Below are 16744 nucleotides of genomic sequence, written 5' to 3'. Positions count from 1 at the left end.
GGGCAGATTTGCAGCATGGGAAGTTGCAGCCCATCTGGGAAGAAGTATAAAGCTGAGAAATGGGATGTTTTGGTTTTGGCTATCTCAATGGCTTCACCACCTATTGGGTGGAAAGGAATCCTTTCCCAAAGCAATTGGCAGTGGTGGACAGCAACGGATCACTGGTTTGATGTAGGATAGTGATCTGTGGGAGACTATTGACAGGCTGTATTTAATGTGATGCCTCTGTAAAACAACCCAGTAAGTGTGTTTATGTTTTGTTGGTGCTTGTAACAGAATATGCTCAGCCCCTGGTAGGGGGAATAGTGGGCATGCTTCACCAGAGATCAACCTTCAAACCAGAGGAAGGAAAAGAAGCCAGTTATGCTGACTTGGACCCTTACAATTCCCCCATCCAAGGAGTTTGCCACGCCTATGCTGAGCCACTGCCCATAACCAGACCCGAGTACGCGACTCCGATAATCATGGACATGTCCAGCCATCCCAGCACACCTCTTGGTGCTCCTTACATTTCCACCTTCAAAGCTGCAGGAAATCAAGCTCCTCCACTGGTTGGAACGTGCAATAAACTGTTAGCCAGGACAGACAGTGCATCCTCAGCACAGGCACTGTACGATATACCAAAGGGGCAGCCGGGGCCGGGCAGTGCTGACCAACTTGTGTACCAGGTGCCACAGAGCGTGGCCCATCCCACTGTGAGTAAGGATGAACAAAGTTAGCTCTTGAGTAAGGTAGAATGATGGCTTGTTTCTAAAAGCCAGTTCCATAAAGCTTGCAGTTTCACTTTTTTAATTCCATTGTTTTGGTATTGTTAGTCTTAAATAATACAACATTGAACCAAAAGATGTGGTATGGGAGATCTGGGAAAACAGTAATTCTACTTTTCCTTAATCTGTATGACAATTAACAGCTTGTCTCCTGCAAAACCGTGGACTTCTTTATTACTACTGTACAATTGTCTGTCAGACATGAGAGAAGAACTCTTCATGATTAGCTCCAGTAATTCATAGATGTGAGTGATAAATTGGGAGAAACAGTTTAAGTAGAAGAGCCAGTTATTTCTTCCTAATGGTACTATTTTTGGGGGGGGAAAACCCATCTCAATACCTAAAGCTCTTAATTTCTGTGCAAGCACTACAGCTTCTAAAATTCTTCTTTTATTGTAAAATGTCTGCACAACTTTGGACTTAACAAGCTGCTATCAGGACTGATGGCAAAAATCCCTTTAGCTTCATGGCATAAAATAGTTTTGATTCTGAATTACATTATTTCAGCTTTTGTTAACAGAATTGGCAATTTTCAGCTGTGTGTTCCTCAGAAGGTTTCTGCCTTTTTGGTTAGGTTAGCCTTCCAAAACTAGAAGCTGCTGTCTTGTATAATCTTTTTTCTGCCTCCTTTCCTTAAGCCACTCAGTCATATTCCTTGCTAGGGATCCAGGAGGCACAGACTGACACAAGTAAACTACCTGGCCACTGCTTTCACATTATTCCCTATGCCTCTGAGGGCCACTTGAATATCATCTGCCTCCAGGTCAGACTTCCCTGATGCTCAGTGCAAGAAGCATTCAGGTCTTGGAGGTGACTTGAATTGAGAAAGGCCCTGCCCTGCCCTCCCCCAGAGTGTCCATTATTCTGTGTTCAGGTGTGAGCTTACAAAAACAGATTTGTACATACTTTTGTGAGTGCTTAAGGAAGCACACAGATATTCTAATGGTGCACAGTTTGTGTTAGACATGCATTTAGCACCTATGGTACATTTTAGCACAACTGCCAAATTTAGCCTTAGGGCTTTTTTATGATTGTTCTTATTAGAAGCGTGAAAGATTCCAAAACCTTTGCAAAAGAACCAGTACTATTCCAAAGAGTGTCCATTTCAGACTTATTTATTGAAATTTCCATCCTTTGAATGTTCCAGTGTTCTATACTATGAAAACATTGCAGCCAGTCATTTACTGGGGTAATGTTGACTCATTTTTGCTAGGTAATCACAAAATGAAAACAGTCTGAATGGCATAATTGCCATTTTTTATCTTGTTAGAAAAAAAAGCACAGCTTTCTTACCTAAGTAGGAGAAAACCCCTCTACAAAAATGCTGTATTTTTATTCTAACAGCACTATTGGAATTTGTACATGTGGACTCCCTCCCTACACAGTAGCCCATTTTATGGGCTTCAGGGGTTACTGTTTGTGATGCAATTCAAAGCCTCGTTTACTGCCCAGGTCCTTAAATGCCATGGACAACATCTGAATGGAAGCTGCAGTGCTGTTCAAGGGGCTGCCACCATGCCTTAACACCAGTACATCATCCTCACTTACCCCTGAAAATCTGTTTGCACAGGGGCTGTATATAAATTTGAGTCAAAAATCACTTGTGGCCTGTTCAGCATCTAAAATATGGTATTACATAGAATCATAGAATGGCTGGAGTTGGAAGGGACCTTAAAGATCATCTCCTGCCATGGGCAGGGACATCTTCTATTAGAGCTCCATTGAACCTGGCCTTGAATACTTCCAGGGATGGGGTATCTATAATTTCTTTGAGCAACCAGTGTCTCACCATCCTCACAGTAAAGAATTTCTTCCTTTTATCTAACCTATACTTCCCCTCTTTCACTCTCTACTCATTTCCCCATGTTGCGTCAGTGCAGTTCCTGACAAGGAGTCCCTCTCCAGCTTCCCTATGGGTCCCTTCAGACACTGGAAGGTTGTAATGAGGTTTCCACACAACCTCTTCTTCTCCAGGCTGAACATCCCCAGCCTTCCCAGCCTGTCTCCACAGGGGAGGTGCTCCCACCCTCTTACCAGCCTCGTGGCCTTCTCTGCACTTGCTCCAGCAGTTCCATGTCCTTCTTATACTGGGGGCACCAGAGCTGGATGCAGCACTGCAGGTACGGTTTCACCTGAGCAGAGGAGAATCCCTCACCCTTCTGGCCATGCTCCTTTTGATGCAGCCCAGGATCCCATTGGCTTTCTGGGCTGTGAGAGCACATTGCTGGCTCATGTTGAATTTTTCATCAACCATCACCCCTCAGTCCTTCTCTGCAGGGCTCCTCTCAGTCACTTCTCTGCCCAACCTGTCTGTGAGCCTGGGATTGCCCTGATCCAGGTGACAATGCCTTGTTCAACTCCAGGAGGTGCCAGCTCTCAGGGCTGTCCAGTCCCTCTGGATGGCATCCCTTCCCTCCAGCATGTTGACTGCACCTCACAGCTTGGTGCTGTGGGCAAACTCACTGAGGATGTGCTCATTCCCACTGTCCCTGTCACCAAGAAAGATGCTGAATATTCTCTGTGCTACCTTAAAGCCCAGTTATGTAATTTCTGATCATTCATTCTCATTCATTGAGAATGACATTTTTTAATTATTTGTTTAAGAGTTTGGTGTCTTAAGCCTAAATGTGAATGTAAGGATGGTAAATAAGACGCATTTGTGAACAGCAAATTCCTGCCTATGATTGTACTTTTATGTTACTGCAACTTTTTCTGACTGACAGAACTGTCTGCAATCTTCATAGTTTTGCTTAAACAGGTAAGTGACTGTTCCTAGCTATCAGCAACTGTGACTGAAATTATCTGTATCTGAGCTGGTTTTATTGCAAGGGGTAGGAAGTTGTTAGTTTCCACTAAGATGTGACAATACAGCTATAGCCAAGTTAAGAATCCTCTCCATTCTCAACCTGTACCAGTTTAGGCTTAAAAAAAATAATCTACCATAAAAATTAAGTGATGTCAGTATAAATAACATACCAGGAATTAATTTTTACTGCAGACCCCAGGAATGGTAGAACTGTGGATAGCTGAAGGCTAAGGTGGTGTAAGAATTAAGCTATTTCCCACTGTAATACCCACTGTATTTCTCTACAGTGGGTTCTTTTTTAGCAAACTTCATTTGGGCAACTTCATAGGGCAACTTCATTATTTGAGGAGCATGTTAAAGAAATTGGTGTTTTTTAAATTTAAGCCCCTTTTTGGAAGGAATTTGGTCCCAGGCTTTGCTCTTGCTTCAGACTTTGGACATGTTTTCTGCTAGGGCTAAGATACATTTGAACATGTAACAGTTGGGTTTAAATTGCATGACACTAAGACTAGAATTTCCCTGTACAATAAAGCAAAGGTACATTTCATGGGTCTCTCTTATATGTGAAGACATGTATATAAAATGTATTTCAATCTTGTTTGGCTTGAGTATTCTCCCAGAATGTATGTTCTTACCTCAGCATGTATTGTAGTTGCTCAGTATTTGTATATGTTGCTAGGACTTAGACTGTATAAATAGTGAGGTGGGTTTATATGTTAAAAAGTATTTTAAATAAATTGTACATACCTATTACTCAGTATGTTTGCAGTTAACACCTACCTTGTATCTAATTCATCTGCAGTATGGAAATTCCAGGGTTATTTGTGAGTTACACGGGGTCATGCCCAGTCTCCAAGAGTTTCCTGGCAGCAGGTAGGCTGGTTCTGTCCCCAGTTAGCACAAGCCCTCTGCACTGCTGGAGCGGCTGCTAGTTCAGTCTTCAACCAGACCATGGCTATTGCCAGTTACTGAGTAAAGCTGATGCTGCTTATGCTTTTTCCTCCTCTTCATATGAATTCCAGCACTGCAGTGCCTCATACAAAGAACTCAGTCATAATTAATTACTCTTTTATGAGTCAGTGTAGTGGGAGTTGAACAATGTCTCGTTGCAAGCTGGAAGAAACTCCTGTTGCTCTACCAGGCACTTCAAATGTCTCTTAAAACATCAAAGAAATGCACACAATTAAAACAGGTGGGAAGATAAGCACTGAGGAATTCTACTGCACGTGCTAGTCCAGTGTCAGTCGGCTTTATGAGTTGTCTGTTCCTTAGGTAAGAATTAAAACAATTGTTGATAATGTAATCAAATGTAGTGTGGCTCAACTTGGAGAGATGCACAGCTGTCACTTTTATGAAACCACATGATCAGTAACAAAATTCTGGTCTAAAAAGGGATATAAAACTTGAGACTAGTGTTAGAAACTTCTGCATAGCCAGAAGTTCATACCGAGGCTGTCTCTGGTGCCTTGGAAAAGGAAAGGAAACAATTTTTTTGCACATGTAATGACAGTATTGCACATGAACTGGATGAAGGACTCCTACTTATATTCATGTTTAAATATCAGAAGATTAGAACAGCTTTTAAGTGTCCTGTCTGCAAGCTGACCTGAGCTAGAGCAACCACACCCACAACTGTATTATCAAATTACAGCACAATCAGAGTCTCCCTAAAACCAAAATCAAATAATGTTATGATTTTTTAGCTTTTTTACCTTTGTATGTGCTTGATTCAAGACAGAGTCCAAGCTGGTCAGGATGCAGCTGAAGGACAAGGTGGATGGCTGCAGGCCACAATACATAAAAATTATTTATAGACTGTGAAATCTTAAATAATTTTCTAAGTGCCTGCAGATCACTTGCCTTGCTCCTGAACATGCTGCAACTTCATGAGATTTTAGCTCTCCAAAAACAGCTTTTGGCAACAACAGACTGAGTGCCAAAATCTGCTCAGGAAGGCTCCTTCATTCTGGACTATGCTAGTACATGAGGCTTTATGAAACAAGGCAAAAATACTGAGTTTTATTAGTTCAAAAAAAAAAAAAGCTGTATGTATATGGATCCCTATCTAAACCAGATGATGGAAAAGCATGGATTAAAATACTCTTTCAGAAGTCACAGACATAGGTCTGTCTCAAGCCCTTTTACGTCTTCCCTTTATAACCTCTCAAAAATAGATTCAAAGATAGGGTCTGTACTGCTGTACCTTCAGTAATAGTGATTTTTTCTTTTTCCCTCCATCAAAAACCACACAATCACCCAGCTGTGAATGTGGGATGAGAAGGCACTGGATCATCCAGTAAAGTCACCTGCAGTTGAGGTGAGCAGCTATCTCTCTGCTGAAAGAATATCCAAGATTAGAATCTTGTTTCTCATAAGGAGGCACTTCCAAGTATGATAAGTTCCTCATGTCTTGCTCATCTTCTGGGTGGGGCAAGATTTGTGGTATTCCTCATCCTTCAGCATAATGAATACACTTGCCTAAAATACCTAAGCTGATTCTGGGAGTGATTTTTCATGTGTTGAAGAAATTCTGAATCCTCTCTTGTGCATGTAAAACCTCTTTGTACTCTTCCTATACTTGCTTCACTTAAGCCTGCTCACAAAGAAATACATGCCTTTTTTTTCCAACTTTCTGATGACCAAGATATTAAATGCTTGCAGAGGCGAGGAAAAATAATTAACTGAAACACATCCCCCTCTGAGAAGAGCTCAGCTGGCTCCACTGCAGCCAGTTAATCTACAGGAAGAGAAATATAAGCTTTTGTCTTTCACATTTTTCCAAAATACCTGACCAGCTAGAGCAGAATGGAAGGTTCCTAGAGGAATCCTCTCTGCTGCTCTGCAGTGGGAAGCACTCTGCTGGGTTTCCTTCACCTGGCCATCTGCTTTTGGGCTTTTTTGATAAAAAAACCACCTGAAGACTGTGCTTTTTTAGTTTTGGCTCATAGACAATACAGAAAGCATCAATTCCTTCATGATAGGATAATAAAAAGGATTTATCAAAACTTAATTGCCATCAGTGTCATCAAAGCACTGAAGTGCAGCCTCTGCCAAGGCTTCTCGTGAATCTGCTAAGGGAAGGAAGGCAGGTGGAGGCAGGTAGGAGAGAAGTGCAGTGGAACAACTGTCCCAACACATATGTCCCTGTTAATGGTTTTAGAAGCTGGTTGCACTCCCTGACCTGCCAAGTGACTACAAAATTTTGCAGTCCTGTTTTCAGTGGAGGCTAGTATCTTGGAGGGAACAGTTTAAAAGGTAAACCTTGTGCCAATAATTAAGTAACATTTCTTAGCTGCCAAAGTCATTAAAAGCTATCTGCTTTGCATTTTGTGAACTAAAGAGACAAGAAGAAATTTCCATAGCAATTATTAGGAGCAAGTGAGGAATGGCTACAAAGAAGACAGAGCAGAGGGTATGTTAAATTTGTGTTTTGTAGTGTAGGATCAAAACGCAGACAAATTCTGCACATTACCTCTAAGAGGCAATAAAGAAAGTAATTAAGAACTTGATGCAAATAAAAATAAGCAAAAATATTTTGTACTCCTTCATAATTCAAAGGGACTGAAACCAACCTTACTTTAAAAGTCAGCTCCACTCTATTGCAGTAAACTCAATTTAATGGAAAGATGAAAAATGGACAGACATCACTGGAAAACTTGGTACCTGTAAAAGAGTTTGAAACCAGTGTGGAGTGTTACTCAAAATACACTAAAAGGAAACTGACCAGAAAAAAAATAAGAACAGAGGGCTTTTACAATTACCTACAGGTCAAATTCTACCATTTGGTCTAGGACAGAGCTGACACCAACACCACAGGAACATGTGGGGTTTAGCATGTCTTTCTTTGTTTTGCCTTAACTGCGATTCTCTCCTCTTTATGTTGTTCCCGTTTCTTTTGGAAATTGAAAAATCTTTCTCTTTAGGGGCTCACTGTAAGTTGAGGTCCAGGGAAATCCATCTCAAAGCTTCACCCCACAGAAGTTCCCCTGACAAAGCTAAGAGTTTGCATGGGAACTGAATCAGGAATGTATATTTTACATTCACTGTAGTCTAGTAGGTAGCAGTACCTTGAACAGGAGCTTATCCAGACGTGGAAACAGCACCTGTCCTGAGCTGGTTTGTGATGTTCAGTCTTCTGACACAGCAGTGAAAACTGATTCCCAGGAATCTTGTCGAGATCCAGAATTTGTTTTTAGCTCCTTTTGTGAACGCAAAACAATATTCGGTATCAGAAATAACATCACTGTAAAATACAGACAAATGTGTGAACTCACTTGTGTATGTAAAACACCCATGATGGAATATATTTGGAATTTATTCAGGATTGCATTTGCAGAACAAAAATTAGAATATTCTCCAGACACTGAGACAAAATACTTCAAAGAAGCCTCTGCTTTTGTCTTCAGGTTTTACCATCACAATTTTAGAACAAAATATCCAAACATAGAAAAAAAAATCCCAAAATTTCTAAGCCATCTCTATTAAAGGCAACTTTGTGCAATGTTACTTCAACAGTTATCCTTGTTTCTCAAAATTAAATGGGATCAAAATTTAACTCCAACTTTAATTTCAACTTCGATGTGAAGGAAAAAGACCCAACAAAATTCCAGTTCCTAACAGCATTTTTCCCAACACAGGACAGGAAGATGAAACCGTAATCACAAAGTACTGGTCTCTGCATAAAGCAAACAAACAGAAATGAATGCTGTTTATTAAACCAAATGTCTCTCATGAAACCAGGACCTTCACTGGCAGCATTCTCACTCCAAACAGTGGCAGATGCTACATTTGTCAGCATCAAAAGACTAAAATCATTACTGAGTATTTCAAAAGTTTTCATTTCTTTGCATCTGTATCAGATTTTAAACTCACATGATAATGAGACAGTCACATGATATCCAGAACTAATACAGCTGCCTGCAAGAATGAGTCCCAAGATGATCCTCTGCATCCCAGCTGACAACTCCTTCATAAATGGGACAGTTTAAAAATTCTCTGTAGTGATGAAGTGCTTTGTTGGTACAAGCAGAGAGAGGTACACAGAAGCTGTTTTCCCACAAAAACACTGTTATACTTCAGGGTTTGATGGTTTTTTACATAACTAGCTATAAAACTTCACGTTTTTTCAGGATCTTGGATGCAGAACATCTCAGAGCCAGCAGACTGACACTGAACTGTTCTGAGGAGCTGTATATACAATTTTACACTGTTTCAACAAGTTTTTTTCCCCTTTCATTTTGCATGGTAAGATATATCTGACAAAGTCACTATTTTCAAGTTCTTCAGTTCAAACACAAATATTGTCATATCTTCATTCATACAGTTAAAAAAAATATTTACCTGGAATTCTTTTTGGTGTGTCTTCAGACTTAACCTCAGATGCCTTCCATGTCTCCTAATCATGAAGCTGCATCTAGAGCCAAACAGAAATTTAAAATTAAAAAAACTGAGCCCTTATCTGCAGAAACATGCACAAATAATGTATATTCAGTACTTGTTTAGAAGTACACGGTAAATATGATTACATACAATTAGTTACATGTAGTTAGATGACATATGTAGATCCAATTCAAGGTAGTATTACTAAGTTTTGCAAAACGAAACCAAACTCTTATTCTCACATAATTTGAGGAAAAACAGCATGTGAAGTCCTATTTTTCTATACAACCAATTATATAAAATTAGCACTGTTTTAATCAGCTTTTCTCTAGTACACCTGCACTGAAGTTTATTTCCTCACAGCATTTACAGTTCCATGAAGCAAGTGGATTTTTTTACCAGCTACTTGGAGGTTAATTAGTAAAGTAAAAGTGTGACTGTATAAACTGTAAAAGTATCCAATGGCAAATACTTAAAAAAACCCCACTGAGTCAAAAATTGCCTGAATTCTGAATGTGGGTTATTGCCGCTTAAAAATAAAAATAGAATTTTTGCTTTTCATATTGAATAGGTTCAGCTCAGAACATAATTATTTATACAAAAAAGCACTTTATACTATGTATTATGATGAGAAATTATTGTACATTTGTTCAGTAATATAACTATATTCAAATAAAAACTGTCTTCAAAAGGCCTCAAAAATAAGCACAGCACAGAGTTCGTATTCTTCCTACTACAGAAGGAAAGTGCTAATGCCTGGAAAATGTCAGATCAATCCAGTGTTTTCTTCACAGGCCCTTAACTCATCAGTGAGGATCACACATGTTACATAGGGACAACTCACCTCTGGTATGAGCCTGAAACTTTAAAATTATACCACTCCCCCAGAGGAAAAGAATATATTTTGCCCAAGAGCTCAGCATTATCCAATTAATTATGGAAAATAATCTTTCAACAGCTGAGAACACTTAAAATTACACCTGACACATTCACACTTCATTTACTTCTATGACAGGATCACTGTCACCTGTTAGGTTGGTGTGGAAATGCTGACAGAAAAAGTAAGTTTCAGGGCAAGTCCCAAATTACAAAATTTACTCTATTTACTTACATCGTGTGAGACACTCCATTCCAATCAAACCCCCAAAAAGCAAAGAAATATGAAAATGCCCAATAGGCTTGTGCTCTGCCTTCTCATTTTCTTACCACCTTTTGAAAAGAAACGCTTGACCTTGTTAGTTAAGACTTGGCTTTCCACAGGTTGCCTGAGGTGAAGTTACAAACTTAGAAATCTGAAGGATAAATGCCTCAAGCTACAGCTTAAAACCCATTGGCACAATTTATACACGTTAAGCAGTTCTTGTATTGAATTCATTTTATCAGTAACAAGAATATGCAGAGATAAAATCTTATCCATAGCTTTTCTTCTTAGCTCATCAGCTTCATTCAGGATCAATTTTTATTAACTGCACAGCCAGAAATGGCAGTGCATGAGGAAAGCCTGCTCAAAGGCTTTCCATGATCAAAGGCCTCATGTCAACAAGCTTAAAGGACAGAAATCTGACTGGTACACCTCACTGGTGTGAGGTGTAGATGGTGTCTCACTGATTACTCTTTTATTAGTTTTAGTGATTCTAATTTCAATTTCTGGATGCCCCACACTGGGATGGCACCACACAGGCCAGCAAAAGCCAGCCCATGCATTTGACTGTCATTGAATTACACAACTTGGAAGCACACTCTGCCACCCAGCAGGATGAAGCGTGTGGCAGTGCATTTCCTTGGAGAGTGTCCTTGGCACCCAGCACTGAATCCCTCCTTCCGCCCCGCGCTGGAGACACAGCCCCGCTGTCCCCTGCCTCTGTGACAGATGCCCCAGCACAGCCTCTGTGGGGAGGAGGGTTATTAACTGCAGATGTTACAATTGTCCTGAGCTGGTGTGAAGCCTCTCTCTGAACTGTTAAATAAGTGCCACATTTCACCTCAGAGGCAGCACAGTGGCTCCACACTCTCCCCACTAATTAACTGGTAATGACAACCAGCACTGTGGGCAGGTACTACTTCCTCATTTTTTCTCTTAACTATTCTGGTTTCTTGGACACATTTTATTTTCCAGTGTTTTCAGGTTCATTGTCACTAATTATAGTGACATAAAGCCCAGAGACAGCCCAGGGATTCATATAAATTATCTGAGAAATCTCAAGACCTTTTGGCCTAATCTTAAACCCTGAATCTTCCAGTATTATAACTGGTAACACCAGAGTCTTCATTACTGACAGGAACTGCCATAGGGAAAAAAGCAAAGAACTTTGGGTAGCTAGCTTTGACACAGTAGAAAACTTCATTTTCTTCACAGGCCTTGTTTTGGTTTGAGAGAGATCATTTTAGGCACTTTACTGCAAAGTGACAATAGCTGCAATTGCATAGGAGTATAACCAAAGGGCCTCTTTTCATCTTGTTTCATGCTGTGTGTTTTTGTTCACAGAGTACATAGTATATACTAGATATTTTGGTTAGAGCTCTCTGAAATACAAGCTTTCCAGGATATGAGCTATTTTCACAGAATGACAGAATGATCTAGGTTGGAAAAGACCTTTGAGATCATCAAGTACAACCTATGACCTAACGCCTCCTCATCAACTAAACCATAGCACTGAGTGCCACATCCAGTCTTTTTTAAAAAACACCTCCAGGACAGTGACTCCACCACCTCCCTGGGCAGAATATTCCAGTGCCCACTCTTTCAGTCAAGAATTTTTTCCTGATGTCTAACCTAAACTTCCCTTAACGCAGCTTAAGACTGTGTTCTCTCCCTCTGTCTGTTGTTGCCTGGAGAAAGAGACCAACCCCCACCTGACTACAACCACCTTTCAGGAAGTTGCAGAGAGTGATAAGGTCCCCCATGAGTCTCCTTTTCTCCAGGCTAAACAACCCCAGCTCCCTCAGTCATTCCTCACAGGGCTTGTGTTCCAAGTCCCTCACCAGCCTTGTTGCCCTCCTCTGGATGTGCTCCAGCATCTCAACGTCCTTCCCAAACTGAGGGGCCCAGAACTGGACACAGCACTCAAGGCGTGGCCTCACCAGTGCCAAGTACAGGGGGAGAATGACCTCCCTGCTCCTGCTGGCCACACTATTCCTGATACAGGCCAGGATGCCGTTGGCCTTCTTGGCCACCAGGGCACACTGCTGGCTCATGTTCAGTCAGCTGTACCCCCAGGTCCCTTTCTGCTTGGGCACTGTCCAACCACACTGTCTCCAGCATGTAACATTGCAGGGGGTTATTGTGGCCAAAATGCAGGACTCGGCACTTGGACTTATTGAACTTCATCCTATTGGACTCTGCCCATCCATCCAGCCTGTCCAGGTCCCTTTGCAGAGCCCTCCTATCTTCCATCAGATCAACACATGCTCCCAGCTTAGTGTCATCTGCAAATTTACTGATGGAGGACTCAATCCCCTCAACCAGATCATCAGTCAAGACACTGAACAGAACTGGCCCCAGTATGGACCCCTGGGGGACACTACCACCACTCTCTGGGCCCAGCCATCCAGCCAGTTCCTAACCCAGCAAAGAGTGCTCCCATCCAAGCCAAGGGCTGCCAGCTTTTCCAGGAGAGTGCTGTGGGAGACAGTGTCAAATGTCTTGCTGAAGTCCAGGTACACAATGTCCACAGCCTTCTCCACATCTACCAGGCAGGTGACATGGTCATAAGGGGAGACCAGGTTGGTCAGGTAGGACCTCCCCCTCCTAAACCCATGCTGACTGGGTCTGATACGCTGGCCATCCAGTAAGTGCTGTGTGATGACACTCAGTATAAATTGTTCCATAACCTTACCAGGTACTGAGGTCAGGCTGACTGGTCTAAAATGACCAGGATCCTCCTTCCCACCCTTTTTGTGAATGGACATCAGACGGGCCAGCTTCCAGTCCTCTGGAACCTCACCAGTGAGCCAGGACTGTTGGTAATTAATGGAGAGCAGCTTCACAAGCTCATCTGCCAGCTCCCTCATCATCCTGGGATGGATCCCATCTGGTCCCAAGTGTCTCAGCAGGTCTCTGACTGCCTCCTCCTGGATAACAGGGGGACCATTCTGCTCCCTGACACCATCTACCAACCCAAGAGGACAGCTGTCCTGAGGATAACTCGACTTAATGTTGAAAACTGAGGGAAAGAAGGTGCTAAGTACCTCTGCCTTTTCCTCATTTTTAGTTACTAAATTCCCTTCCACATCTTATAGAGATTGGAGGTTGTCTGTGCCTTCCTTTTCCCATTAATGTATTTATAAAAATAATTTTATTGTCCTTCACAGAAGTGGTCAGACTGAGTTCTAATTGGAGTTTTGCCTAATTTTTTTCCTACATGACCTAGCAACTCCCTTAAGCATTTCCTGAGACACACAACCCTCCTTCCAATGGTGGTACACCCTCTTTTTCTTGCCCAGCCAGGCCAGAAGTTTTTTTTGTTTGTTTTTTTGGGTTTTTTTTTTTGGTTTTTTTTTTTTTGGTTTTTTTTTTTTTTTTTTTTTTGTTTTTTTTTTTTTGTTTGTTTTTTTTGGTTTTTTTTGTTGGTTTTCGTGGATGGTTTTGGTGTGGTTTTGGTTTATTTGGGGTTTTTTTGTTTTTGGTTTTTTTTTTGTTTTTGTTTTTTTTTTTTTTCCCTCATTGGCTCATCTTTTGATATACAGGGACAGTCTGTTCCTGTGCCTTCAAAATTTCTGTTTTCAAGCACATCCATCCTCCCTGGACTCCTTTCTTTTTAAGGGCTGCTTTCCAAGGAACTCTCCAAATAAGTTTCTTGAATAGGCCAAAGTCTGCCCTTCAGAAGTCCAATGTGGAAATTTTGTTGATGCCCCTCCTTGTTTTACCAAATAACAAGAACTCAATAATTTCATGATCCCTGTGCCCCAGAAGGCCTCTAACCACCACATCTCCCACCAGCCCATCTCTGTTTGCAAAGAGCACGTCTAGCATAGTCCCTCCCCTGGCAGGCTCGCTCACCAGCTGTCACACGAAATTGTCCTCCACACACTCTAAAAACCTCCTGGACTGCCTCTTCTCTGCTGTGTTGTGTTCCCAGGAGATATCTGGCAGGTTAAAGTCACCTACAAGAACAAGGCTGGTGATCCTAAAACACTCTCCAGCTGCTTACGGAACAAGTTGTCCACCTCTTCTTCCTGGTTGTGTGGATGATAACAGACTCCCAGTAGGATGTCAGCCTTGTTGGCCTTCCCCCTGATTCTTACCTATTCAACTTTATCATCATTAATCTCAATTTCCACAGTATTGAGAGCCTCCCTGACACAAAGAGCCACTCCTGCACCTCTTATCCCTTTCCTGTCTCTCCTGAAGAACTTGTAGCCATCCAGTGCAGTGCTCCAGCCACGTGAGTCATCCCACTACATTTCTGTGATGGCAAGTACATCACATCTCGGCTGTTGCACCACGGCCTCCAGCTCCTCTTGTTACTTACCCACACTGCATGCATCAGTGTACGTGCACCTCAGCTGGGCTGTTCATTTCTCCCCTATCTCAGGCTTACCACCCTTGGGCCTGCTTCCAGACAGCCCAGCTGCATCCCCTTCCCCCTTCAAACCTACTTCAAAGCCCTCTCAATCAGCCCCACTTATTCATGGGCTAGAATCCTTTTGCCCATGACAGACAGATGGAGCCAATCTGGCTCTATCAGGCCAGGTGCTGTGAAAGTTGCCCCATGATCAAAGAACCCAAACTTCTGCTGATGACACCAACCCTTGAGCCACTTGTTGATAAGGTGAGTTCTCTTCCTTTCATCATTTATCCCTGCCACTGAAGGAACTGAAGCAGAACTTTGCTCCTGCCCTATCAACCACTTGATCCAGTGCCCTAAAGTTCCTTTTAATTGCCCTGACACTTGACACTCCTCTTTTCAATCTCATCACTGCCAGACTGGAGTATCAGCAGTGGGTAATACTCAGAGGTCTGAATCAGCCCAGGGAGTCTCCTGGTGATATCCCATACCCAGGCCCCAGGGAGGCAGCAGACCTCTCTGGGATGGGTCTGGTCCACATGTGGGGCCCTCTGTTCCCTCAGAAGGGAGTCACCACTATGACTGCCCTGCTTTCCTGTTTAGTGTCAGAGGTGCTGATCCTTCTGCAAGATGAAGCGTGATTGGGAGGCTCACTGGGCAGATCATTTTCTTCTGCATCATCTGGCTGACTCTCTGGATCCAGGGCCTCACACCTATCCTGAAGTGGCACCTGCGTAGGTGATGGGGGTTGGGAAGAATTTTTACTACCTCCCCGAGTAGGGACCCATTTCCACTCCCCTTCATCTACCAGGTCTCCTCCTTCTGCCTGATGGTAAGCGACAGGGGAGTCCTGACTCCTGGTGGGCTTCTCTCAGGGATGGAAGGGTGAAACTCCACCAGCTTAATTCCCTTTCACTATCCCTAATATGCCTTGGTCTTTCTACTTCCTCCTTAAGCTTTTTCATTCATTCATGAACATGAGCAAAAACCCTGCCTGGTTTCCATAATCCGAGGAAAAATCAGGACCCAGAGAGAACAAAAAATGCTCCACAATCCCTCTTTTGGAAACAAGAGACCACCAAATTGAAGGCAGCTGCCCAAGCCACTCCCAACTCATAACCAAATTATTCTTGGAATTGTAGGGAATAATGCAATTACAGAGAACCCAGTCAAAACACCTTAGCTCAAAAACTATGCCCTGTAGTTCAGACTGCACTGAAAACCAAGAGACTTTTACTTAACTTGGCTGCTGCTCAAAATCATATGGGCTTTCCAGATCATGTGTCTGGATATCCCATCATCTTGAGCAGCTCAGCCAAATTTCTTTGCCTCCACACCCAAGAGCAGCAACAGAACTTCTTCCCCTTCCACTGTTCCCCTCATTTTGTGGTTAGAGGTTTTTCTCAAATCAGCTGTTTCAAGCTACTGCTCCCAGTGAGGATTGACAGCACCTTCTTATGTGACAAAAGCAAATGCTCTCTCCTCTTTTAGATCTAACTCAACTCCAAATTGCTCTGCAACCTCTCTTTGTATTATCAAAGCTTACAAAGCCCTCCCTTCCCTGAGCTGCCGTCTTTAGCGTTACTCTTAGAGTTTCATTTCTCAGAGAAAGGAGAGGAAATTTTTACATTGCAGTGCATCACTACAACAACACCATCCAAACACTAATATTAATAATCTTCATGTAACACAGCTGTTAATATAAAAATAGATGCAGCATGTAACTAACTTTTCCAGATTCTAGAGGTCTGTGATCAAGCCAATCTGTTTCACATGAAGGACTCATCCCTTTATTATTAGATGAAAGCTAATGTCTGTGATAAGAAACAAAAAAAAAAACATCTTAGGCAGACAAATACTGGACACGAAGGCTTGGAAAGGTGTGGAAAAGGCTTGGAAAAATTCTCTAACTGAAGTGCTACTGAAATATTCTGTAACACCTGATTAATTTTTATGTCTCTCTTTCTAGATACAGAGTTACATCCATTAATGAAGTTCAATCCTAAAAGGAGATGGCAACCAAAACCACCACAACAGTTTTGACATTAAAATATAAATGTCCCTATAATTTAGAAATGAGATTTAAATTGCAGGTAAGTTTTTCATAATTATGGGATCTTGTCCCCTCCAGATATTTTTGCCATTGTTAAAAACTGAACTAAAGAACCCCAGAAGATGCTTCCACATGTCATCTTCTAAATCATAAACAAACTCCAGAAATCTATACCCCATTTGACTTATCTATTTTAGACTATTTTTACCATATAAATTTAGATTACATCTGT

At 41.9% G+C, this 16744-nt stretch overlaps 1 protein-coding gene across 3 annotated transcripts in view; it reads left to right on the top strand.

Annotated features, from left to right (window-relative positions):
- DCBLD2 (discoidin, CUB and LCCL domain containing 2) overlaps positions 1-16501 on the top strand; it is a 54024-nt gene extending 37523 nt beyond the window's left edge. For 2 of the 3 annotated variants that reach the window (XM_053971115.1, XM_053971113.1), the window contains one exon: positions 277-4326. In XM_053971115.1, coding sequence (XP_053827090.1) covers positions 277-719 — 443 coding nt within the window. In that variant the 3' untranslated portion in view covers positions 720-4326. Of the gene's footprint in view, positions 1-276; positions 4327-16428 lie in introns of those variants that run through there. The other variant, XM_053971114.1, reaches the window with a different exon arrangement.
- Positions 16502-16744: the final 243 nt, after the last annotated feature.

Source organism: Vidua macroura, chromosome 2 (genome assembly GCF_024509145.1).
Source record: "Vidua macroura isolate BioBank_ID:100142 chromosome 2, ASM2450914v1, whole genome shotgun sequence".
NCBI classification, from domain to species: Eukaryota; Metazoa; Chordata; class Aves; order Passeriformes; family Viduidae; genus Vidua; species Vidua macroura.
The sequence above is the reverse complement of the archived record's forward strand: the minus strand, read 5'-3'. Positions and strand labels throughout refer to the sequence as shown.